Source organism: Eptesicus fuscus, chromosome 4 (assembly GCF_027574615.1).
Source record: "Eptesicus fuscus isolate TK198812 chromosome 4, DD_ASM_mEF_20220401, whole genome shotgun sequence".
NCBI lineage: Eukaryota > Metazoa > Chordata > Mammalia > Chiroptera > Vespertilionidae > Eptesicus > Eptesicus fuscus.
In genome coordinates this window covers 70920194-70947934 of record NC_072476.1, presented here as the reverse complement: position 1 = coordinate 70947934, position 27741 = coordinate 70920194, and the positions used below count along the sequence as shown (strand labels likewise).

The window sequence follows — 27741 nt, the reverse complement described above, 5'->3', positions numbered from 1 at the left end:
GGAACTTGAACATGAGCCAATAGAAATGGTATCCACCTTTTTTTTTTCTTTTTCTTTTTCTGGACAAGGAACAGTTTATTCTCACAGCTGAGCAAAGGATGAGGCCCAGCCCTGATAGCAGAGGCCGCCCCCTCCCAGCCCCAGCCCTGCAGGTGGGCTGACAGCCCGCCTGCCATGGGAGCGGGGCTGGTCAGGGAGCAGCAGTGGGCAGCAGCAGCAGGTCATAAAGGGAGACAGGAAGTGTTCGTTGGGCTGGCTGATTCCCACCCACCACGGATGGTGCTTGCTGAGGGCCTGGGTGGGTGGGTGGGGGAGCAGACTGCAAGGTAGGGGCACCTGGCGTGGCTCAGTCGGCCATGAGATGAGGCGGGAAAGGTCATCCAGGAGCCAGTCGATGCTGGGCAGCAGGTCATCCCCGGTGCTGGTGCTGCAGCCCCGGATGCGCCAGTGGTGGCTGCGGACGAAGTCCAGCTCCAGGGCCTCGCGAGTGGCGCTAGAAGACAGTGCTCCAGGCAGGTCCTGCCTGTTAGCCAAGATGAGGGTGCCTCCAGCCAGGGGCTCCTGCTGGCAGTCCTGCATGCACGGGCAGTCGGTGCTGCCCACCACCCAGACAAGAACTACTGTTCTCAGAGTGCTTCTGCCAGTAGGACCGCAGGGACTCCTGCTCAACATCCCAGATGTTCAGTTTGAATCCCCGGTGCTCCAGGGTATTGATGCTGAAGCCAAGTGTCTGGGAGGTGGTGTCGATGTCTTTCCCGCTGAACTTCTTTTTTAAAAAAAATATATATTTTATTGATTTTTTACAGAGAGGAAGGGAGAGGGATAGAGAGTTAGAAACATCAATGAGAGAGAAACATCGATCAGCTGCCTCCTGCACACCCCCTACTGGGGATGTGCCCGCAACCAAGGTACATGCCCTTGACTGGAATTGAACCCGGGACCCTTCAGTCTACAGGCTGACGCTCTATCCACTGAGCCAAACCGGTCAGGGCTGAACTTCTTGGAGATAGTTGTTTTGCCAGCGTTGTCCAGGCCGAGCATGAGCAATCGGAGCGCCCACTCTTTCTGCTTCATATTCTTCAAGATGGTCAGGTTCGTGGTCCCCAGAGCCCCCCTCCCAGCTGCCATTTCTTCCACCTTTTGACATTAAAGTGGGAGAGACGGTAAAAGCAGGGGCAAGGCCCTCACAACTTCCACAAGCCAACTTCTCCCACCGGCCTTACAACCTCACTACACTGGTATTGTGGTCACACCAAACTACTCATGGCCTCCTGACCTGGCTCTGCACTTTCAGGCCCCTTACACCTTTGCCAACTCTCCTCTCTGCCTGGACTTCCTTCCTCCTCCTTCATCCCTTAGTGAAACCTAGTCATTCTTAAAGCCCAAGTCAAACGTCTCAGCTCTGGGATGCCTTCCCCAAATGGCAGAATTGATTGTTCCTTTCTTTGTTCCCATAAAATCAGCTCATTCCGGTGGCAGTGGCTTCTCTGTCAGGCATTCGTGGCTGGGTGGGAGCTCTGAAGGGCAGGGACCCTCTCCTATTCTTCGTTGCCAGTATCACACAATAGGTCTCAATGATTATGTATCTGATAGCTTTGAGATCTTAACCCTCACCTCTTAAAGGACACTAACAGCACAGTCAACAGGATGGTAGGACACCTTTTCCATGTTCAGATATGTCATCAAGACTGTTGTGTGAGTATAACAAAAAGAAATATCAAAATGCATGTAACAGAGAAGATCCACGAACAGCACTGGATTCTACCTTCTTTCCTTCCCCAGGAATTTCTCAAACTAATGAAGGTGGCTCTCTGTTCAGACTTGGCTGGCCACAGATTTCCCTCAGATTTTTGTTTTCTTCCAGATCTGAGTGTATGGAAAAAGTCTTGTAATTTCCTTATAGGCCGAGTTATAATTCTGTAGGCTGGTTAGCAGTGAGGAAACCTCAACCTATAAAGAGCCTAACAATCCAGTTGTTCCATTTGTTACTCTAATGGCCTATCGGTGTTTGTTACCAAGGCATGATGCCATTTTAGGAACAACATCAAGACGCCTCTCAGAGACTCTCCCTATATCTCCCCTCCCAGAATCAGGATCAGGATCAGTAGTATCAAATTCTCAATAGCTTTTAAAGTCACCCTGACTTCTACCAGGTACTGATGTAATTTAAGTACATACTACTAACAAACTGCATGTGCTTTGTCTCTGACCCTCTGAGCTGCCTCTAAAGTGAACTTGTTAACAATGCAGAGCAATGCACTCAGCAGGCACTGCCAGTGCCTCCCAGTGTCCCCTCAGCTCCCACTCCAGGACATGCAGCAAGCTCCCAGGCCCTCCACCTGCAGACCCTCCACCTGCAGGAGCACACCTTAAGGGCTGGCCTCAAGAGCAGACGTCAGTCAATGGCAGATGTGAGTTGGAGGAGACATACCCCAGCTTGTCAGCTCCTCAGAGGGGATGATTCTGAAGGCTGTTTCCTGGAATTCACCAGGGACCGAGCGACCCGTTCAAACACATCCCTTCACTGGCTCTCTTCTCTCCATATCCCACATCCCTATTCCCTCAATGCTCGCCAGGATTACCTCCCTAATAACTACTTGTGCTTAGATCCTTTATCATAGAATCCGTTTTGGGGGAAACCCTGTCTAGGAAAAGTACCAACAGTAAAACCACTTGACACTGATAAGGGAAGGCAGACCCATGGGGACACCTATATTCAGGTGAAGTAAATATCCACAGTAAATAAAACACGGTCACAGCATATTCATGCGGAAGAACCTTTCCGTGTCATAGTCATAACGAGCCTGAAAGGCTCAGGAAGAAAACTGAGCTGTCTTAAATCTCTGGGAGTTAGTGTGTTATATGTGTTCTAGAAACGGATTGAATTTCATTGGCTGTTTCCAACTTCCATGGTCTTAAATTTCCCTTTATTCTTCCCAGCACCATATTTCCCATAACCCCTGAAAAAAACGTACCCCCGGGGAAGGGTATTTCGCAATCTTAATAAAGTCTTTCAATCCTTAGGAGACAATTCACCGTATTTTCATCCTCAAAAATATTAATTCTACTCCCTGAAAGAATCTTATGAAAATATTTGTATTCCTTGCCTGAGTTCCCTGGGAGGTGAAGTTGAAAAGCTAGCTAATACAGAATGATTCTAGCTGGGAGGAGGAACGGGTTCATTTTGGGGCACACTGCATTAGAAGTGCCAGTGGGACACCAGGCAAAGACCCCCACGGGGCGGTTGGCTATGTGGGCCTGCAGCCTGGGGGCGAGTTTGGTCTGGGGAGGTCTGTCCTGTGGGTGGCAGCTGGCGTCCCGGAGTGGACTAGATAACTTGGAGAAGGCAAGGAGCTGAAGGAGAAGAGGGTCAAGGAAACAATGACTAAGAGGCAGGCAAGAAAAGTCAGCCAAGCAGTCTGACAAGAAACATTAGAAGAGAAACAGGTAAGAATCACTTCATGGGGTCAATGAACACTTTATCATGAGCCAGCATGTTGTGTTTAGTATTAGTATTCTGTCAACAGGAGTTATATCATGTCTGCCCTGGACAGGCAAAGGGGAAATGGAAGTACTAGGGCAGGATGCAGGGTGAGATCATAAATCAGTTGTCATAAATGACAATCTCACCTGAAAAGGAGGATATAAACAATCACAAAAGAGAAAATATAAATGGCTATTCTACTTATGAAAAGCATTCAATTTCATTAGTAACAAAAACGGTAAGAATTAAAATGAGATCCATTCTCACTTCCCAAATTGTCAAAGATTTAAGGATCCGATGATCCTTAGGGTGGGATAAAACCAAACTCTCTTAGACTGCCAATCAATGGGAGCCCAACTTGCCTAGATATACAGTATTTTAAAAACTGAACAGATGTCTGTAAAAGGATATTCAAAGTTTATATTTAATGGCTTAAAACAAATCAGGAAACAACTTAATTGTCAAAAATAGAAGGTTAAAATGACTTAAATATGTACCATAAGATAGAATATCCAACCACCAAAATGCTTTTTTATTTAACAAGAAACTTTTTAAAGATATGGAGAAATTTCATAATACCATATTAAACAAAACAAAGAAATAACTGAACATAAAATTTTATACAGACTAAGCGCTCAACTATGTGAAGAAAAGAATGCACACCTGGGGGCAAGTGAAAAACCATCTTTGCTTTGAGATGTGCAGATGTACATACTGCAAGCGTGAAAGGGAATATACAGCAGCTACAGAAAGTGTAACTCCTAGGGGTTTGCCCCAGTGGCTTTCTCTGAAACTACCCTCTTAGCAAAATGCCTGACAATTTCTGGAAGAGCCTTAAATGAGCCTGATGTGGTTGCAAATGGCCAACAAACTAGTTACCCTGGCCTTGAGTAATGAGACAGAGTCCAAGAAAGCAGCTGACCACCAGGCTGACTGTCTTTCCAATCCATAGCCACTCCATGAATATAAGGGAGATAGAGGGAATGAACTGAACCGCAACTGAGTCAGGGCTACAGTTTGAAAATGAAGCAAGGAGGGAGCAATGTGGTGGTGAGGAAACAAGAAAGAAACCAGCCCTTTCAGATTAGTCACACTAGATGTCTAAAGTGGATTTTCAGTCCTATTTGCCTTCATTACTTGAAAGAGATGACCTAAGCTGTGAGTTAATGACAGGAAGTGTCCATTTCCTAACACAACTTGGCTGTGTGCATAGAATAATTTGGATCAAAATCAGGTACATTTCCAAGTCCATCTGAGCTTGCCAAGTAGCTCTAAGAGTTTCTCATAGGCTGTTCTGGGCTGGTAACGTAAGGTACAGACACGGGGGACCAACCCTATCTTTACAGGTTGCATGGGACCCTTGCCCTGTAACTAGTGGTTGCCCCCAGCGTGAGAGTACAAGATAGGGAAAAGATTACACAAACTTTATTTTGGTTATTGAATTAATCCAAAAGGGAATGCAGATAAAATCAATATTTAGTTCAGAAGAAGTCAGTTTATGCTAGGAAATCATGACGAAATTTCAAAGAGCCGAAAGGGTGTTTATGGGAGAAGGATCTTGGAACTTTTGGGCTTTGTTTGGTGGTAAGCAGGACTGCCGTGGTTTGGCAGGGGAAGTAAAAGGGAATACAAAATAAAACTGTACACAGGTACTATTTACCTATATGAACAAGCATCATATAAAAGCACTAGAGGCCCGATGCACAAAATTTGTGCACTCAGGGGGGAGGGCGGGGGGGAGGGGAGGAGTCACTCGCCCGGCCTGCACCCTCTCGCAGTCTGGGAGCCCTTGGGGGGACGTCTGACTGACGACTTAGGCCTAAGCCTGCAGTCGAACATCCCTAGCACTGCCATGGAGGCAGGATAGGCTCCCGCCACCACCGCTGCACGGGCCAGCCATGAGCCCGGCTTCTGGCCTAGTGGCACTCCCCCTGTGGGAGTGTACGGACCACAGGGGGCAGCTCCTGCATTGAGCGTCTTCCCCCTGGTGGTCAGTGCACGTCATAGCAACTGGTCATTCTGCCATTTGGTCGATTTGCATATTAGCCTTTATTATATAGGATAAGTACACTTTACAGTGACAATGAGGGAAACACCTCCATTCCATCCCAGTGCATATTCAGTCAGCCGGGGTCAGTTCATCTCCTCCCTTTCAAACAGCAATTTAAAAGGGGATCATTAAAGTAACAAGCTGTCTACGGAAGGATCAAGGGCATTTCTTCATGTAGACAGAATGACAAGAGGAGTGTCAATTGGTATTCCAAATCCACCTGCTGCAGGATTTGTGTAAAGCCTTTTTCATAGACTTTGGCATTTGATCAAAACAAAACTGTGGTTACTGATGTGAAATCCAGAATGTCCTATGGACCAATCCCATTGAACGGAGGACTGGAATCCCCTGTGGAGTAATCCCTCAGAGCACCAGAATTCACAGGAAGATGGACTCTGGCCACATCAGCATGGAGAAGAGTTGCTTTCCAAGTAGGGGAGTGTTCATTCTTCTTAACACTCCCCTCTCCCCGAGACAAAGGATTTCTCCCACTTCTCAAAAGAACAAAAGCCAGTACATGAGAATTCTCTTAACATCCATTCCTTGTACTTTAAGCTTGTCTATGGCAATCCCACCCTTCCTCTGCTGAGCTGCCCCAGCGCCTGTCCAAAGCTAATCCATGGGCACTGCCCCCGGGACTGAGCTTCATCAGTTAGCTGCAGCCCAGTCCACCTGCCCCCCCCCCACACCGCCCTCATTGTTTCTTGCCAATGACACCTTCCTACCTGGTCTCCTGGTCAATATGCCACTTGTGGTGCCTTCTTTTTAAAAAAATGTATTTTATTGATTTTTTTACAGAGAGGAAGGGAGAGGGATAGAGAGTTAGAAACACTGATGAGAGAGAAACATCGATGAGCTGCCTCCTGCACACCTCCTACTGGGGATGTGCTTGCAACCAAGGTACATGCCCTTGACCGGAATCGAACCTGGGACCTTTCAGTCCACAGGCCGACGCTCTATCCACTGAGCCAAACCGGTTAGGGCTTGTGGTGTCTTCTTAATGTTCAACTTTACTTCTTTGCTTAAAAGAATTTTCATGGCTTCCCACATTATAAACGGGTCATACTTCCAAAACTCCTTAACAAATTGGGAGTTATACTTAAGTTCATACTCACTCCTCCATTTGCCCATTTACTGGGCACATGATATGTGTCAGGCACTATGCTGGGCAACCTACACTGTGCCTGAAGTTGAGGTCTCTTCAAAGACTGTTACAGAAATGGCCCTAGCCAGTTTGACTCAGTGGATGGAGTATCGGCCTGCAGACCAAAAGGTCCCGGGTTCAATTCTGGTCAAGGGCACATACCTCGGTTGCAGGCTCCTACCCAGCCCAGGCCCTGGTCGGGGCTCATGCAGGAGGCAACCAATTGATGTGTTTCTCTCACATCGATGTTTCTCACTGTCTTTCCTTCTCTTTCTACTCTCCCTAAAAAATCAATGGAAAAATATCCTCGGGTGAGGAGTAACAGAAATGTTATAGAACCAGCTCTACAGTCTAACCATCACTTATCCTTTATCCATTCACCCGATACTCACTGAGCACCACACATTGTACTGGGCACCAAGGGTGTAACAAAAGACTCAGAACAGCCCTCAGGAAGTTTAGGGTCTCCCAAGGGGAGCAACTTTCCATAGAAAGAGAACACTCCTGCTGGGAGAATCTTTCATAAGATTCTGCCAGGTAAGCCCAGGTCTAGCCAGAACTTCTTTCCAGAAAAAAGACAAGCTGTCAACATGGGAGTAACAACAGTGGGAACAGAACTGCATTCCCTTAAGCTTTTAGTATATGCGATTACTTTGATTTGCTTTTTTAAAATCTTGAAAAACCACTGTCTTATTTCTATTCTATCTTTACCAGTTTCCTATCCAGAGACCACATATTTGACTCAATTTCCCCTCAGTAAAGGGGGAAGGCTGTTACACCCTCTCTTATTAAGTGCTTCCCCTCTCCAATTATCTTCTTCCAAGATGCTAGTGGAAATGAATTCTATACCCTAAAATTGGCATTTGAAAACCTCGATGTTATTAACAGTCAAACTATTATGCAAGGAAAAGCCGTATTTATTGAGATAAACTAAGTACTAGTTCTGTATGCCTCATTCTACACACAGTATATAATTTAATCTCATAGCAAACCTGTGAGACAGGTGAGAGCCAGAGAGGGTGTTAGTAACTTGTTCAAAGTCATACACCTAAACTATAAGGTAAAGATCTGAGATTCAAGCCCAGGAAGTTCAGATTACATTTTTTTAAAGTCTTCCCATTAGAAGCTCCCTAATATCCACACACACCCTAACTTCATGATTTTCAAAGGCCACTCCCAGTTTTCACAGAGTAGGCAGGCAGAACAGAGTAGGTGTTGCCTTGTCACCTTGCCACTTTACCAGAGAGGGCACAGGTGCCTGGCAGGGCAGTTCCTCCAACCTGTCCAGGTCCAGTGTTCCTTCCAAGATCCCCAGGATCAGGGAGCCAGACAGGGAGGACTTTGTTGTCTACTGTGTACCACACACATTGCCCTGGTTGCCTCGTTCAATCTGCCAAACCACTTTGGGAGGAAGTGGCATCCACATGGAAAGAGATGGGAGTTCCATCAGGTAGAGAAACCTGCTGTAGGTCACACAGCCAACACGCACCCAGCTGGGATCCCAGCCCAGGTATGAGTCCAGCAGAGGTGGGGCCACAGCCTGGGACCGCCTGACAGTGAGGCTCTCCCCCAACCGCAATACGAGAAACCTTCCACCAGTTGATAGCATGTGAGTGACTGTGTGTAACAGAAGGTAAGGTCAGATTTCTCTGTCATTCAGACGCTGTAAATTCAGAATGGCCGTGCTATGTCTGTCTGACTTGGTCAAGTTTTATTGTACTTGTCTGGGATGAATTCACAGTCAAAACTAAAAAAGACCCCGAGAAGGCTAGTTTTATCTGGTTAAATCCTCAGAGATGGGGATTTCAAGGGCGACTATGATGCAGCTCCTGAAGGCACTGCAGCAAGGAATTGGCTGTTCCCCAGAACTGGATAAACAGGCCAGCCTGGCAGCAATCCAGGGCGACAACCACAATGGGGGACTAAATCATCATTGGGAAAAATCGGAAATATGGAGCCACTAACTCAGGGGTGAACATGCCACTCCTTACATAAGGGGCGAGATGGCAGACAGTGCCTCCGAGTAGAAATAAACACACCCCTCACCAGGACACCCCTCACCAGGACAGACCTGTTTCTGTTTAAGACTGTTTTCGCTTGTAGAACCGACTGAGTAAAAAACAGTCCTCGCTACCAACCCCAAAGTCACCTGGCTGACGGGCACCTGAAATTCTGGATCTGAACCATGCATGACAGAGTGTTATTAGCTGAATTTTAGACAGGTTTATGAGCACCTGGTTCAGTAAAACATGCAATAAATCCTTATTTTCAACATATAGGAAAAGGTATATGTATTTTTAATTAATAGTTTTATTAATGGAAAATCAGTTTCTTCCACCGCCACTAAATAAATATGGAGCAGATTAAAGATTATCAGTAACGGCGCCAACGATTAGCCTTCTCAGGATACCCACCTGACTCAGACCAGCCCTGGGTTTCCCATGATAAAGAACTTTGCTCAAATAATTTCATAACTCACAAGTGTTTGCAGTTCCCATAAAACAAAAGAAAATATAAAGAACCAAGTTTCCTAATCTAATCTAAGCAGTTGTTAGAACAATTTAGTAACATTTGAGAAGTCAATAGTTCAATTTATGAAAAACACCAATTTCCCCTCCTCCAGAATCTGTAAGCTTAAATAGTCACCTTCCCACAAATGACATGGTGTCTGTGAAGATGCTCTACAGATCCCCTGCACATGGCAGACTCTCCTTCGTAGGAGGGTATCCATTGGTTCCAAATCCACACCTCAAGCTGGCTCCCTTGGCCTGAGCTATAGCCTCAAGTTCATAATGAGACCACTACAGGTTGAACAAGACTTGCTTTTCTTGAATGCATGCTCAGCCCCCATTATGGTTACTAATATTTCCCAGAAGTGGCCTTTATAAATTAAAACCCATAGAGTTAATCATAAACCACCTGTTAGTCAACTGTTTTCGACTTTTATTTAGGCCACTCCTGTACCTGAGTGGACACTCAGTAATAAAAGGGGTAATCTGAACTGGCCATCTCTACTTCCCCTTTCAGAGAGAAATGATAAACAGTGAAATGGTCCACAGAGACGCTCAAAAGGAAAGACAACTTAGTCAGGTAGGCCCATTATAAAGAGCCCTGAAACTGGTTTTTATGAATAGTAACAGAACAGATCATGTCAGAACTGAGCATGGAAATTACAGCATTAAACTTAATACCACTTTGAAACTCTACAGGGTCCTTTACAACATTCGTGTATGATCATCAAGTGGTGTTTCAATCCAACCCTCCCTCACCCCCGACAAAAAAAAACACCTAGTGTTTACCATTCATGGCCCCAAAGTTTGAAACACTGCACCTCTTTCAAGTAAGTTGCTACCAACCTGGAAAGCATTTCCAAAGAATCACTGACAAGAAGGGCATCTGATTTCATTTACTTACCTAGTGTATCTGCAGGAATGCCAGGAACTCGCAATGAACAATTTCAGAAAAACGCCACCTGGGGAAACAAATTGAACAACATGTTGGATTATAAAACAGCACAGAGAAGACATTGTGCAATTTTATGGCTCATTAAAATATGTGATGTTTCGAATACTGGTTCCCAAGCAGCATATCCTTCGACTGGCATTAGGACACAGCCACCGGAGCACTGACCACCAGCACAGGGTCCAAACCACTGATGAGCCAGAAAAACTAAGAGGCGGTGGGGGAGGTGCAGCCCAAGAGCATGCACTGAGGAAGCCCTTCCTTTCCCCTCACCAAGGCACCAGCTTGGAAATGCAACTTGTGTCCTTGAGGGCACTTTATAACAGCCGTAAGGCTCAAATTCTCCAGAAACAAATTAAGGAATGAAATATGATATTGTGAATGAGGAATATCCTGGCAGTACTTTATATCCTTTTCAGTTACTCTGTTAACTTTTAAAAAATTTTTTTTTATTTATTGATTTCAAAGAGAGGGAGGGAGAGAGAGGGAAGGAGAGAGGGGGAGAGGGAGAGAGATTGATTGATTTGTGATTTCACTTATGCATTCATTGGTTGATTCTCGTCTGTGTCCTGACCAGGGATGGAACTGCAAACTTGGCATGTCAGGACGATGCTCTAACCAACTGAACTACCTGGCCAGAGCGCTTTAACTTTTTTTTTAAAGCTAAATTCATAAAGACGTCAAAGCTGGAGAAATGGAAAAAAAAAAGTCATTAAAATTCTTAACACAGTAAACAGAGGAACCAAGAAGTAAGAATTTATTGAATGATTAGTCTATTCAAAAATCAAGTATTCCTTTCGGTGTTCTCAGAGTCTTCAGGTAACCTCTAAAAGTAAACCTCTACATTCACAAACAGAGAATCCCAAAATGTCTGTTCAGAATTGCTTGGAAATATTCAACAGAAATGGAACAAGTTCCTAACATAAAATATCACAGTTAACCATTTGTTGGAACTCTGTAGTGCACCCAGGAATGCGTGGCATCAGACTGTAACCTTCCAGACAGGCAGTGCCACTGACAGAGGAGGAAGCTGATGTTGAAAGAAGCAGAGAACCTTGCCTCACATCACAGATCCAGGATCTCCAAATAGCACTCTTTTCCCTGCCAGGTGGCCCTTTGAAAGTACCTCTTCACAATACAGCCTCTTCATTGACCAGCAGATAAAAATTAACTTGTGCTTTTTACATGTTTCAAAGTAATTTCTTTATTTCAAAATGATTAGCCTAATCATGTTACTTAGGACTATAATGGAATATAGCATATGAGTAAAACTTTAGAAATAAAGGGTTTAGGGTTCAAGAAATATATTAAAAAGACAATTAAGAATGAAGAGATATTTTTAGCTCCATCCAAGATGGATCAAACAGAAAACATTCAGCAGTCTCAATTCTACTCATAAACAGAAAAATAGGAAAAGGCCATGTGCCCATCGTCTATAATCAAACTTGCAAAAATACCAATCATCAAACTTTGATGATGAAAGTCTACACTTCTAACCAGATAACCAGTTTAGCAGCCGCAGCCGTGTTCATCCAAACTGGACCTGCGGTTGAAAAGCCAGCACTGGGCTCAAAGTCTCCTCTATCTAGAGGAACTATTTTAGTGCAGTAACAGACTTGAAGATACTGGACAATCACCACTGGGTTTCACTTTATAAAAAAATAAATATAAAAAGAATTCTGAACTCATTACTGTAGTTCCTTTTTTATAATAGCTTAGGGGAGATGTGATTTTTTAAAACATGGTTCTTAATAACTTAATTACTAGTTAAATTCTCAGCATTTCCCACAATTTAACTTTACCCCTTTAGGGAAAGTCATGGGACATCATGATCAGTATTTTTATCTAGAAGTGGCTTCTGGGAAATAAGTCACTAGGATTATTATGAATGGGACTGCTATAAATGGAGTTCTTGATCAACATTTCAGTACCACTAAACGTTACATGGCTCAAAAAATACTCCAACTCGTACAGCTCAAAAGCAAAGAGAACATTTGTAAACTCCCTGTTGTTACATACACCACAAGCCAAGCTCTGGACAGTTAAAGCAGATCTCTAGACCCTAACAGTAACAGAGAAGGCGGGGTCGAATGCTGGTCCCCACCTACCGCTGTCCAAACTCACACTGCTGGTTAAAAGCACTTGGGAATAGGTTTCGGTATCATGATTAAGCTTTTCAGACACCAAAGTCATATCTTGAGAAACCACCAAAGTGATTAAAAAAAAAAAAAAAAGATAAAACCTGCCAATTCTGTGATTGGGTTTGGTTATTAACTAGGTTGTTATAACAATTTTTATTTTTAAAAAGGTATTATTTCAAAAAAATATAGTAGACTAAACATATACTAAGTCACAGAGCCCTCAAAATTTCACAGAATAGCGATTGCATTGGACATGAACTCTCAGGCACTGTTCTATGTACTTGATGGGAATGAACCCACTTACTTCCCCAAAAAACTAGCTAGTATTATCCCCAAATTAAAGATAAAGTAGCAGGCACAGAGACATTTAAAGAACTTTCCAGAAGTGAGATGGCTGCAGGTAAGTGAAGATTTGAATCCATATACATTGTCACATTTAATCCTAACAACTATATAATACAGGCAGGGCAGAAAAATGTTCCCCAGTTTAACTTGAGGGGAACTAATTCTGAGGAGTCAAGACTGATTTCCCCAAAGTCACACTGCTAGACAGCAAGAGGGTCAAGAACAGAACCCGGGGCATCTAACAACAGGCCAGTGCTGCTTTTTTGTTTGCTTGTGTTTATCTTAAATTCTTTAATCAATATGGAGGGAGTGAGTCCTGCCTTTCATCTCTGACGAGACACCTCAGGGTCCCCCCGTGGCCTGTGGCAACTATAAGAACCTCAGTGTCAGGCACACAAAGGCACTGTCATGCTGCCCTATCACCATTTTTCCATTTCTCTATGTGCAATTAATGTTCTTCCCTTACTGGCTGTTAAACACATGGGAGCTTATAAAAATTAGAAATATTTTTATCAACATTTTGTCTTCACTTTTATAGCTCAGTAGTCTACTTGGCCACTTAAATTATTCATAGCCCAATAAATGGAGGCATTGTTTACTCTTGCAAGTACTGTATTTTAAATAAAATTAAAATCACCGTTATTTTTGAGTTAGAAATGTTTCCTTCCCATTCATCTCCATTTGAGCCTCATGCCCTTCGGGTCCACTTCCGGAGATCAGGAGGAGAAACAATAGCTGCCTTTAATGCCTAAACACCCACGTGACAGGCACCAGCTCCTGTTGAATAGAACTGCCCAAAACAGGAAGCAGACTTAGTTATAAGACCCCTTTCTCAATGATAACTTTTTATGACTTGAAATACACTGATTTGAATTGTTTCATATTACTCCATAAAACTAGAACCAAGAAGTGTAAATTATCTTGGAAGTTAGTTATAAGGATAAATTTCAACTTAACTAAAGAAAGAATGTCCTATTAAACAGAGTCACCCCTCCTGCCCCCCCCCCCCCCCCAGTGGTCCAGGTTGCCATTAGGGAAGATTAACCTTTTGCACTCGGATGTCGAGTGTGACTCGACACGGTTAGCATTAGAATAAAGGAATCGAGAAAAAAGCAAGCAAGTGCAAAGGGTTAAGAGGCAGCTGCCCATGATCACAGAAGCTGTAGAAGGGGAAAGTCTGGATAACTGTCCTCCAACACAGAGTCCTTTCAGGCCCCCTGCAATAGTTAGTTCACTGCGCCATCTTTGGCAAGCATGGGAATGCCCATGGCAGAGCCATACATGACATTTTCCAATTCACATGCTCACTTGACCCACACTGTGAGTAGAAGGGTAGCTGGAGTGGTGGTGAGGGCAGACACATCGTTTATTATTTCCATTTTACAGACGAGGAACGTGAACAACTTAAGTGAAATCACACAATTAGTAAACGTTATGATCTGGGCTCCAACCGAGGACTTCTGATTCCTAAGTCCAGGCTATTGCCAGCGAAATGATGTTGCAACAACCAAGACATGGTGGTTTTCAACCATCAAACTTATTCATCAAGGACAGGGGCATGAATGAGCCCCCAAAACTTGAAGCCTGGAAATGAATACCAAAGGAGATAAGCTAAAAGCAAGATACTGTAAGAGGCCTACTCCTCTCACAAACCACCCCTTCCACCTCACTAAGAAGCACTCTATATGTTCAGTAGACACTCTCTCTAATGCTCTGCTTACATGTGTCAGCTAAACGAATAGCTGTCCAAATCCTGCTTTACGGTGTATGGTCTGTTGATACAATAAATGCTTGAGGAAATTGGTTCCCGCTTTAAGGGGAACTGGTGACAGCATAATACGCACAAAGAGCAGTGTCCCATTTCCGCAGCTAAAGTAGAAATTTCTCGAAGACCAGGATGGTAGGGTTTTTTTTATTTTTTTGAAAGTCAATGAAATGCATTGACTCTATTCTGACAACAGGTCCAGGATAACCTCACATTTGAGTCTGACAACAGGAGTTAACAGAAATGGGTCAGCCACTGAAGGACTGCTGAACCCTGCAAGATTTTCAAGGAAAGACACGAGAGTGTCAAATTTCCCGAAACTGTCTACCACGCAGAGAGAGTGGCAGGCTGCCAACGCCTGGGCTGTGTTAACTAACCCCTGTGCAATGCTGGGAACCTGAACCTCCACAATGCCTGCCCTGCCACTCAGCCGGAGAGCATGACTGACGTTCCAGTTGCCAGAGGCCTCACAGACGCTGAGCCAAGCGCTGTTCATCACAGAAACTTCCTTTTCCTCTTAAGGAAGGAGAAACTCCTTGATTCGAAAATCGCATCGACATGAAGCAGCTAAAGGGTCAATTTTAAATATCTGGGCACAACAGAATAGCCTACCAATGTGGCAGCAACGAGTCAGGCTCATTAAACTGCATTTTTTCAACTCATCCGGTTCGTGCATCAAAAACACTGCTGTTGTTACACACACGTAGCCAGGACCACATTTATTCACATTAACTGTTAACCTTTCCCTGTAAATCTACGGGACCCGAAGCTCCTTGAGCATATAACCAACTCTAGCTTCCTTCTCTCTGTATCTGCTGCACTTAGCACAGCGCCCGGCGTGGAGTGGGCATCGCATAATTGTTTACTAAATCAACAACCGGACGACTGCATCAGGACAGTCAAAGGCAGACTATGAGGGAGGGAGGAATGCTGCATTATTACTAGGAAGATGGAGAAAATCATCAAGCAAAGGTGACAGCAAGGATTCCAGAATGAGGAGAAAGCGTGAGAGACAAATGACGGCTCGGCAGGCACGGGAGAAGCCGGGTGATGTCCACCCAGGGGACTCCTCAGTGGGTGTTTCCAAAATGCCAGTGTCTGCACCACCCTCCGTGAAACTCCTTCCATCCTGAAATATCCTTACAACGTGGACGGTGGAGGAGGGTGACGGGGCAAGTGTGCACAAAGGAACACTCGAGGTAATTCTGAGAAACTGTCCTCCAGGCGAAAACTGCTCTTCATTCCCTGGCTTTTTAAGACGCCTTGGCTACAGATATGTGATCCTTTTGCAAGCCAGGAGCTGCTGGGAATGTGGTCGTGCACCAGCAACGTGCAAGTCTCACAACACCCGGCCCCTTGTGTGAGAGCAGGTCCCTGAAGGCGGCACGCGCGGGCAGGTGCCGGCGGACAGGTGAGAGCAGCGAGGCAAACAGGCGGCCGGGAGTACCTTGGACGGGAAGCCCTGACAAGCCTTTCCGCTGTCTGACATTTCTTAGCAGTCGGCATTCAAATTCTGGGCAGAAACTTTAAGCAGTAACAGACAATGTTTCTGGAAAACAGACGCCAAGATTACAACCAGAAGGAAAGAAAGTACCATTAAGATTTCCAAACAGGGTAACAGGCAGGCTGAAGCGCACAGGGTGGGGCACAAGTAGGTTTACAGTTGTGAGCATGCAAAACACAGTTTATTCTTGCGTTATCATGTATTAGTTATTGTATTATTTTCCCTGGGAACAACTGTAAACCTACTTGTGCCCCACCCGGTGTACAGAGCAGTAGAGGCCCTGCTCCCGGACTGGTGTCAATGACAAACCCCCCGCAGCCCAGGAGGGAGCCTGCTTGACCTGTAGAGCGTCACCTTCACACAGCTGAAGCTGGTTAAAGGCGCAGCGCTGTCACACCATCAAGACAGGCCAACTCGGGATTTTGGAAACACTATTCCTTCAAAGGATTTAAGGAAAGAAACCAGAGAAAGGGAGTCTGCCTCTAAGCCAGGCCAGCTCTAGCGGAGAAATGGAGTGTTTGCTTTCGGAGGTCTGGCTCCCCTATCTGAAATATTTACTGTTTCTGTGCCCTGGTCAGTTTGGCTCAGTGGACAGAGCACCAGCCTGCGAACTGACGAGTCCTGTTCAAGGGCATGTACCTCGGTTGCAGGCTCAATCCCCAGCCCTGGTCGGGGCGTGCACAGAAGGCAACCAATCGATGTGTCTCTCTTGCATTGATGTGTCTCTCTCTCTATCTCTCCCCCTCCCTTCCACTCTCTCTAGAAATCAACAGAAAAACATCCTCAAGTGAGGTTCGACAAAATAAAAAAAAAAAAAAAAATGTACCGTTTTCACTTATCTGTCCATTATTTGATCCACCCCAGTCAAAAAATACCCATTGGGCACCTGAGTCCCTGCCAGGCACCAGAGACCCAAACACACAGGTCCGATTTGCTGCTGCCGAGGAAGTGTCCTCTCTAGCCAAGCAGGCTGCTCCCCGTCCTGCCCGGGCCCTGGCGCCTCTCCCTCCCTCCTCCCCCACCTCTACTGAGGAAGGGCCTGGTAGCCATCACTCAGGCCACAGCACCAGGGTCACCGCTATCTCCTCAGGGCGATTTGTATCTTAAGTGTCAGTCTACATCATCAAGGCTTTGAGCTTTCCTAAAACTTTAACGCTCCTGACCTCCTGACGCAGTGTTACATTTTGGTGACGCAGGGCTGGAGGGCAGCTTCAATTACCACACAAAGCCCAGAGGCCTGGGTGGTGTCAGCCTGAGTGAGGGCAGCCTCTGAATGAATTTCAGAGGAGCAAAACCCCTGCATGGTTAGGCATTTACTACTTTCAGGGGAAAACATTTCAAGAAATTTGTAAAAAATCTGTATTGTAACAAAACAAAGGTACATGAACCTTTAATAAAATATCTTCATAAAGCTTATGATAGTGTAAGTGTTGCTCAGTAACGTACAATATATTTATCAATAAAAATAAATCCTAGCCAAAACCGGTTTGGCTCAGTGGATAGAGCATCGGCCTGCTGACTGAAGGGTCCCAGGTTCGATTCCGGTCAAGGGCATGTACCTTGGTTGCGGGCACATCCCCGGTAGGGGGTGTGCAGGAGGCAGCTGGTCGATGTTTCTCTCACATCGATGTTTCTAGCTCTCTATCCCTCTTCCTTCCTCTCTGTAAAAAAAATCAATAAAATATATTTAAAAAATAAAAAATAAAAAAAATAAATCCTAAAAGCCTTGGCGGTGGAGCCCTGTAGTGACCCTACTCAGTACAACCGCTGCCCCACAAGGAGAACAAAAGCACAGCGTCACCCTCTACGTGGGGAGAAGAACAGGGGGTACTCACTTCTGAAATGTCCTAGAACCACTCTGCTTACCTTAGCAGAGGAATATACTCACCACAAATAAACAGAATGAATTAGGATTAAAGAATAAACACTATTATACATAACGGAAATCTTATCACCGAATCACTGTATTTGTAAAGTCTTCCAAATAAACACTAAAACTGAAATAATGCCAGCCCTGCATGTGGAGAGAGCCAGAGCTTTCTGGGGATGAGGAACCCCGTCACACATTCAGCCCATTCCTATTGAGCGCCCAGACCACGGCTGACCCCCGAGCCCAAGCTTCTCCCTTTAGGAGAGCCACGGCATGCCCTTCCTCGGTCTAGGTCAAGGTACTCCCCCTCCCCCGCCCCATCCTCACTCTGGGTCAGAAGCAAAGACTGAGACCTGCCTTCCCTCCCTCAAGCTTTCAGACATCACAGTCAGGGCCCTTCTCAGTGGCACCACAGGGCAACATTCTTTTTCAATCCATAAATGACTGATCTTCCAGCCAGGATGGCAGAGGCTCCTGTAACAGCTCTCAGCAGCAGAACCTTGCTGTGACTGTCTTTACAAACAGAAAAGAAGGGTCTGGAGAAGGAATGCCCTCGGGGAGGCACCTGGGAAGGAGAGGAAGAGGGGAAACCTGAGGTTCTTCACTCAAATCAGGTTAATAGAAGTTGTCCTGTTAGAACACACCTGTCCCCAGCTCACTTGTCCTGGGTTTTGTTGACCACTCCCCATCACAGGCCGTGGTTGTGTGCTCTCCCGTCTTGTGGCTTTCACCCCAAATCTAAAGCTCAGTGTTGAGGCCCCAGGGCTTCTGCCCGTCCCGTCCCCGTTTGCCTCTATAGCCTCCCCACTCCACACATGAAACTCTGCTCAAGACCCAACTCAAGTGCCATCTTCCAGGAAGCCTTCTGGAAACTTACTCTTGCCTTTGCCCTCCTCCCATCCCTCCCTTCTCTGAGCTCGGGCAGAGCTCTGGGCATGGCCTCTGCACACCCAGCTCCATCCATCTGCTGGCTAGTGTTTACAAAGTGCAGCTCGAGCATCATTACAGAAATGGCCATGACTCAGTCCTTGACTAAGAAGGGCTAGGCAGGCCCTCCTCAAATCACAGATATTCATATGGCTTTTCCTCTCACTTCATTCAAGTCTCTGTTCAAATGCCAACTCCTTCCTAACCGCCTTAGGTAAAACAAAAACAAAAAACACACAAAAAAACCACAGTGCACATCCTCCAGGTCTCCAGCTCCGTCCGCCATCCTTACCCTGGTGTATTTTCTCCACAGCTCTCACTACTGCCGGATAGCCACCCACAAAGATAGATGGACAGGGAGCTGTAGACATATCTAGATACAGATTTTTAAGTTAGTTGTTTGTCCACTAAAATGTAAGCGCCATTAAGGCAAGGCCTTTAACATGTTTTAGTCTGTGCGGCACTGCCCCCTAATATCTGGGATAGTGCCTGGGACAGAGTGAGTTCTCAGTAAGTGTCAGTTGATGAATACATGTGTGGGCAGATGATAATGTCCCAACCAAGACAGGAAACTGGGTGTGGGGGAGGAGTAGGTGAGGGAGATCAGGTGAGGGTAGAAAGACAAATTTTCTCCTTGAGACATTTTAAGTTTGAAGTACCTTGTTGGGCAACCAGGTCAGGGGGATTCCAGTGGCAACTGGTCAGGAACCAAGGAGAGGAGTTCAGAGCAGGTGATATAATTTGGGAAATGGTCAGCATGTAGGAGGTGACTAAAGTCACAGGTAAGGGTGAGATTACCCTGAAAAGCATGTTATGTAAATAAGGGAAGAGCTGGCTATTGTCTAATAAAGAAGTAACAGTACCTTGTAGGGATGTATTTTAAAGGAGCCAGTGCATTGAAATATCTGATCTCTTTATCTCTTCAAGGCTTAGCCAAACTACACTAGACAGCAAGAGCTTGATAAGTATTTACTGTATATATGAGCATCTTTTGATACTAAGAAAGATCATTTTTAGTGCCATCCTATCCTCACAGCATTTGGGCACAGCATGGATTCAAGAATGGCACCTTCACCAAGGTTTTTTCCTTTTGCAGGACTCTGAGTTACTCTAGTCCAGTGGTCGGCAAACTCATTAGTCAACAGAGCCAAATATCAACAGTACAACGATTGATATTTCTTTTGAGAGCCAAATCTTTTAAACTTAAACTTCTTCTAACGCCACTTCTTCAAAATAGTCTCGCCCAGGCCATGGTGTTTTGTGGAAGAGCCACACTCAAGGGGCCAAAGAGCCGCATGTGGCTCGCGAGCCGCAGTTTGCCGACTACGGCTCTAATCTGATCAAAGATTACGAGACACTCCGGCATTATCTACAGCATGAAATAATTCTGTCTTACTTTTTATTATGTAGTGGGGGGAAGAAAACGAGCAGGAACACAAGTACTCATTCCTACAATGTCCATGAACATGCTGAGTGTTTACCATGGCGCAAGCACTGTAGTTACAGCTTTAAAACTTAAATCCACAAGGAGAAAATCTTTCTGGCACAGACTAAAAAGTAGTGACAAATATGGCAATTGAGCTCAACTCAAAGGCTGAGTTAAATGTAATGGTCCAATTTCAAGATAGAAAAAAAAAAAAAGAGTCACTGGTTGACTTGGGCGGTTTGCTTTTAAGTTTGTGACTAACTGCAGCTTAACTAAAAATAACCACCCAAGTCAATGATGGAGAAACTGACGTCACTCCGAGTGCCCCGTCAGGAGCTGGTCCAGGAGGTGAAGGTTCAGCACTACCCACCCCCTGAAGCAACGGGGCTGGGCGCCGCTGTAGGTGCTGCAGCAGAGGGTCTGCAGTGAGGGCCCCAGAGGAAGTGAGCAGTCTTCCCCAACTACGACTAGCACACCCCTGCTTTTATCTTTCATTTTTCTGTATGAGAATTCCACTTAAAGTTTGCTTGAAGAAAACACTCACGGTTAAAACCCTTCGGTAGCTGCTGACCTAGAGCAAATTAATTCTGGGGATAAAGACAAACAAAAGTTTTAAAATTAAAATTTTTATACCCATCTTCACAACTGAATCAGAAGTATCTTGACGGGGATTACCACGAGGGTTGGTTGGTGCTGAGATTAAGAGGGACGCAAATTTTATAATTCTGTCATGTTTGAATTTTGTATTAACAAAAACTAATTCTTTTCTCATCAAACAAGTTTCAGAGATACTTTACTTCAGACTACTTGTCTTTCCTATTTTTCATAGAAAACAGATTTTAATTACATCTAGTTGTTTCCCGAGCAACAATGAAATTCTAATGAGGCTCCAGACATTACTGCATTTATGCTAAGAAACAAGAGAAAATGTTCCATATTTAGTCAATAGTAAAAACCTATTCATAGAGAACAATTATTTAGGGGAATTGTGTACATTGGAAACATTTTTTTCCCCCAAACAACTTTCCTAAGATGCCTGTATGCTATTCCGTTTCAGATGAAGATCAAGTGTTTCATGTTTTAATCACACAATTGTTTCAATGAAGAAGCAAGAACACCTGCAGAGAACAATGGACTTGAAGGAGTTAAAACAGAGTGGGTTTCTCATGCCAGCCCTCCTCCCAATCCCCAATGAGGAGGAGGGTACATTCACGTCAAGCACTATGGAGCGCTAGTTCAATCATCTGCTCTAACTCAGCCTTGCGAGTTTTGTCTTCAGTCTGAGAGACCCACCAACGGCAGACACTGAGGCTCTAGCTCACAGGGAGTTTTTCAGGTTTTCCTTGTAAAGATGGAGGCCGGGTACCTTCCATCCACCGGGCGGAGAGGCCAAGCCCTGCACTGCTGGGTCCCAGGAGGAAAAGCCGGGCTCCCAGATCCTCCCACGCTCTACCCCTCCTGGGACCCACAGCACACACGGGAGAGGCAGTTGTCGGGGTTAAAAGTACAGTCTGGCCACAGAGCCCCACCCGGCTAACTGACCCGCAGAGGACTGAACCCTGCCCTGGGCCTCACCACCCCCATTCTCTAAGCAAATGCGCTAACGGACTCCAGATTCCTGAACTATGCCTCAGATGCATTTCCAAACTCACACACACAGAAAAAGTGATGGGACATAATTCATCTAGTGAGAGAAACTTTTCTTCTTTAATAGCTAACCACTTACCAACAAATGTTACTACAATCAATGATGAACAACAGCTCACAACTGGTTCAAATCGCTTCCTCCACAAGATTCTTCTGTAAAGAGGGTGACAGAGCCCTCACTGAAATCTCCGGAAGACGTTTTCCTCAGAGACCATTCTGCCGAGGAATCGGTGTTGGTTCCCGAGCTTTCCCTGGCGTGAGCTGAAGAGCCTTCGAGCTACAACAGGACAATTCCTCCTGGTGCCAGGCCTCCTGCTCTCGCTGCCCCAGCGCTCCCTCAGTGTAACCCAGAGCTGCCGACTGCCGCGCAGGGAGGACCTTGGAGATGGTCTGTGCAAAGCCATCATTTCATCAAAGAGGGAACTCGAGTCCAGAAAAGAGAAATGACAAAAAAGTCTTGGTGGTGAAGCTGTGGATGGCAAACCAGGCGCTCCCTCCCGATCCTGTGTTCAGGCCAGGGGGTTGGAATCAGGTTCCCTCAGGCGCGCCTCCAGCCCCCACCAAACAGATGTGCCTCAGGCACCCAGGAACCCTGGGCAGAAGGGGCTGAGGGCCTGGGTCAGCTAGTTTACCTCCTTCGAATATTAGGGTTAAACACAAGATTTCATTGGAAAGAAAGGGTTTCACAGTAAATAAACATCTTGAAAACCACCACATGGCAGAACTAACTTCAAATAAAAGGCAAGTTAAAAAAAAAAGAGAAAGAACTAAAAACATAGGGTCTTATTTTAATGAATGTGTCCTTTCATAACTGGAACAAGGAAAGAAAACAGCACTAAAACCAAATGTTATAGCTTACGAGGCCTCCCTTTATTTTTTGCCGGCCCAGGCAAAGCATGAAAACAAAGACTAAGAGGAGAAAAACAAATGGAAGATATTATATTTTAGCTTCTAGGTCCCTGGGAAAGTCTTAAATCCATATTGCACTGACTGAACAATGTCAAGAAACAGAGTACAGAGGACATTCGCCTCCTATTTTAAATTCCTAAGATAAATCTTTACTAAATAAAAAGAAAGAAGAGTTTTCATAAATTACCTGTGGGGGGAAAAAAAAAGCAAGGCTCCCAATTTTACCTTCTGCTTTCCCATCTGCTGAACATCTTTAATGGCTTTCAATTTCTCCCATTCCTAAAAATCAAAAGCCCTTACAGGTGCTCACAAGCCCCTGAACGGTGTCTCTTTAAGGTCAGTGAAAGGGAGGGAACTGTCTGTCACTGTGCGGTAGGCGAGAGCTGGATGCCATTTGCAGAAGAAGTAGACCGCCCTGGGGACACTGGGAATTCAACAAGTCACCAAGAACTATGTTCACTGTGGTCTGACATTCCACAAAGAACCTTTTCTTTGACTTTTTAACGTCTGTCATTCTAGACTCATACTGGAGCCAGATGACTTAAAAATCTTGCTTCAGACAATCTTCTTAACTTTTTCTAAGGTAACAGCTTCCAATACCATTGAACCAAACAACCTCTTTGCATTTTATAGACCATTTAAATCCAGCAAACCTGACCAGTCAGTAACGCAGTCATTCTTTACAGGAAGTGCCCTCCCACTAAGTACCGTTCTTTGGGGAGTTTGTTAATAGGCTCCGTCAAGTCAGCTCGGTCTAAGCCAAGTGTCCTCTCAGTACGATCCTCTGAGAAGATCGAATGTCATCTTCTAAACCAAAAACCCTTCTTACTTCCTTTCCCTCCCATTCCCTCCCACTCACTCCTAACTTTCCACAAGCAACATTAGCATACAATGCAAATGAGAGACACAGCCATTTCTAGGCATGGAGTACACAGCACGTTTTTAAGAAGTCAAAAGATAATGTCACAAAGTACTGATTTTCCTTATGCTCTAAGGTCACATGAATATTAATATGGGTTGTTTTATAAACTTGGAATGCTACAAGAGGCCATCCTGGTTAGCCTCCAAGCCATCTTACTTAAGTGACCTAATTCTTATGTTCCACTTTTGAAGATCTCCAGGACAGAAATTCCACAATTGCCACCAGGAGCCTGACTTGTGGTTTCATTTCCTTCAGAGTCAAAGGGGACTGCTTCTCTCAACTTTTTTTAAGAAGTTAAACAAGAGCTTGCCTCTTTTTAAAGATGTCATTTGAACCCTGAAACTGATAACTAAACAACACCAAAGGGAACAACCAAGAACAAGGCTACAGGCTGACCCACAGACTGGGAAACAGGCCTGGCTTACTGAGGCTGGTCATGCTGCTCTCTCGGCCCAGATGCGTCTGCACACACCCTGGGTGTCCGCATTAATGACCAAAGTCCACAAGGTTAAGAAACAACTCTCCAGCTCCTGGAAAGAAAGCAGCTCATGTGCAATGAAGAAGTATTTCCTGGTCACTGGGGAAACTCTTTCCCAGGCCTTCCACACTTTCTAAATGAAAAGAAAATGTGGGGGTTTGGTATCCTTTTCCATTTCTGTTTTTCTAAGGGTCCCCTAAGCAATATCATGCTCAGATTTCCTACACTGGTCTAAAAGAACGTTCCACTGAACTATGCCCTTGAAACCAGTCTTCCGGAGATTCTGCCCATGGCCTCCTGGAATTTTTCAATGAAATTCAAAGGAGATATTTACCTGACCCCAAATGTTATCCTAATGAAAACCCTGTTTTTGATTCCTTGAACTCTTCCCTTTCTCTTTTCTTGTCATGCCCTCTGGGAAAGAAAGACAAGCACAGATGTTGGCTTGACCTCAACTGGCAAACACCAAGACAATCCAGTTCTAATAGCTTCTCAAGAACTTGGACAGCAGCACAGAGATATTCATTGTGCTCCCTTCCCGGGCAGGGTCCTCTGCACTTCACCTCTTTGGAGGATCAACGTAAAGACAGGAAATGCCAGCACATTATCTTTGTGACAAAAAAACACAATATGTCAATCACAGGAAGAACAGGGAATATTATGGATTTTGCAAAAGCAAAGAAGAGAGCAGAAACAACCATCACCTAAGGAGCAGAGAGGGGGGGGAGGGAGACCACTTTTTTATAATTGAAGAATCCGAATGAGGCCGAGTCCAGGCTCCGTCCGGCAGGGGGCACACGGGGAGTTTTGGAATTGGGCACTGACAATCAGGGCTTAGTTGATAATTCCGCCCCCCTCCTTTTTTTTTTTTTTTTTTTTCCAAGAAGGAAGGTTCCTGGTATGGAGTTCCATTTCAAGTCGTCACATGTACCTGTTTGGCTTGGGCTATTACACGTACACACACAGCTGGGTCGTATGTATTTCAGGGTTTTCTTCCTCCATCTGGGAACATCCCAGAAACATGCCAGCCATGCACAGGTCCAGGGAGACAGAATCTTCAGAAACTAAAATCCCAGTTAGCAATGATTGTCCTCCTCCTCGTCATCATCATGAATTGACTGAGCCCTTCCAAGGTGCCAGGCACTGCGCTGTTAACTCTGTTTTACAGATGGGGACCCTGGGGGATGGGGTGGGATGGAGAAATACCTTGCCCAAGGTCAGACAGCTAACTGTAGCACAGATCCTGTGTATACCACCTTCCAGTGGTCTAAAAGGCTGTAGGATCTCCGAGGAGCTCACAGCAGAGGGAATTATACGCCATTTTTATACAGCACTTCCATCCCCGTAAAGGGCTTGAGGAGGAGGAACAGCACCAATTCTGGAGAACAGATTCCCAGCTTTAAGTACCAGATTCACCATTTGTGACTGAGCGACTCTAGGATAGCCAATTGCTGTCCACTTACTCTCCTCTCGCAGAGGCCGGTTACTCAAACCTCTAAGAGCTTTATTCCTCATCTCTAACCGGGATCATCATCATGCTACCCCACGGGCAGCTGTGCGGATTAAGTGGGATGATTCTCTAATGATAAAGCAGGACGCAAACACTGACTGTTCTTTCATCTCATCCCATTTGATTTCCACGTTGTCTCACTGGCACTGGAGCGCCATCCCAGCTGGCTTTCCGGAAGCTCTGGGGGATACAGGGACGGTAGTGTCCTCGTGTCACAGATGCCGGAAGGGAAGCCCAGCACCCGGAGCCATCTCACCAGTGCTCTGCTCCCTCCTCCACCCTCGGTCCCAGGCACCACAAAACCACGGCACGGAGGCTGGGAAGAGGACTCCCACTCATGTTGGTGTCCCCGTGGCGATCCCACGCAAGGCCGGCACTCAGCCCGCTGCTGTCCCCCGTGTTGGGGGTATGTGTGCACATTAAAACACAGCAGCAAGAACTTTCAGATTTTATAGAAAAGTTAAGTTCATTCTAAAAGTCTGTCCCATGACCCAATTTGGGGTCCTCTGCTTATTAATACAGGATAAGCTGTGTTTTCTAGCAATTATTATTTGAAAAGCAGCAGAAAAGGGCATTTCAGTATAACAAGAACTAGAATATTCTATATATAGTGGTATGTTCTTTTAAATTGTTTTTGTTGCCTAATGAGTGCTTACTGGATTTTCAAACTCAGTAAATTTATTTCTTGATTGGAGGTAGAGAGAAACCTTATAGCTGTTGCTTCAAAAGAACTATCCGATTATTATAATTACTCTTTCCTTTCAATCTTGACCTTCAGTATTAGTAATCAAATAAGGTAATGCTTATCGTCACTAAAGTCCTTGTCATGTGAATTGTGAAAAACAGATATTAAGCAAGGCAATCCCGAATACCTTGAATTTCGCTAACAATATTAAAATGTCTGCTGCACAGCCAATTAAAGCTGGCTATAGAGACTCACATTTTCCACAATCTGCTGCAATGCTTGATGCTTGTTGGCCGAGAAGCCAATTGGTGCCTTCTTAGTAACTAGGACAAATGATGACAATGTTAGACACTGCAAGCTAACCATTATGAAAGAATTTCACCACTTCTAAGGGCTTGTGAGCCAAGAGTAAATGATACAACAGGAGAAGACCACCAGGACATGCTGACATCTTCACCCTCTGCTTTTGTCTCTACGTCCCACACCCCCTAGACACAAGGGACTCCGGCCTGAATCCTAAATACTCCATGTCCACATGTTAGCTATTATGAGTAACTGTGCTTGAAATTTAATTACACATCTGCTCTTCTGCAGCCTCTGGACATCTTATGAATTTCTCTGACAACTGTTTGCAAAGGCCACAATCACAGGCATCTGTAACTGGATCCCAGCTACAGGGCAAAACACCACATAATTCCAAGAGGCTTTGGGTCCAACCTTATTTGGTTTCTTGTCTCTCTCGCTTTCTTTAAAACACTGCTGAGCCTTCAGATTGCAGAGAGAGCTGACTAGCCCCGGAAGACGATGGCTGGGTCCTCTGTATCCTCCTCCCCACCACAGGCCGGGTGAATCCTTATCATCGCCCTTCTGGCTGTGGCCTCTCTGGTTCCTTCAGCAAAAGGCCTCCTGGCTGTGGCTGGGGGCAGGTGGGGCTCATGGCCAGTGAGGGCCTCTGTACCAGTGACGTTCCCCTGGTGGTTTCTGAATCCCGGAAGGAGAAATGGGGATGCACCCTGGCTCCAAGTGCGCCAGAAAGGAGATGTGCCAGGACTTCTCCAACTCTTACACCCGGGTCGCTCAGAAGCCGGGGCTCTGGGGCTGCAGCTGCCCTTTCTAATTATGGTTGGCCACTGGCATGACACGTGACCTTGAACACAACTAACCTCCCTGTGTCTGTTTCATATTTTAAAAAATTGACAGCACCCACTTCTTAAAAGGATTTCTGTACTGTTCTATCTCTCATTCTATGAACACTCACAAGGATCAAGGGGGGAAAGTTCTTGCACCTTCAGCCACACACTGATCCAGTAACCCTGGGCACATTAGCCTCCCTCTGGGAATCTCAGTTTTCTCATCCAATATCTAGCTATCTCCTATTTTCCTTATGAGGAACAAAAGCAACAAGGAGCACAGAAGTCCTCAAAGATGAAGCATTGGCAAAATCTAGGTATTATTATTACTGCCATCCTCAT

General features: G+C 45.3%; 2 protein-coding genes across 2 annotated transcripts in view; both read right to left on the bottom strand.

The window, feature by feature from the left end:
* Positions 1–27741, bottom strand: part of LHFPL2 (LHFPL tetraspan subfamily member 2) — a 133993-nt gene that overhangs the window by 69735 nt on the left and 36517 nt on the right. Inside the window, exon 2 of the mRNA XM_008161969.3 lies at positions 10093–10150. The gene's annotated coding sequence lies outside the window, so the exon portion shown is untranslated. The remainder of the gene's footprint in view (positions 1–10092; positions 10151–27741) is intronic.
* On the bottom strand, positions 82–27129 carry LOC103305346 (uncharacterized). The gene is given in 7 exon segments (XM_054714343.1): positions 82–616; positions 618–758; positions 983–1137; positions 22900–22953; positions 26525–26592; positions 26846–26940; positions 27059–27129. Coding segments are annotated over 7 exon segments (1119 nt in total).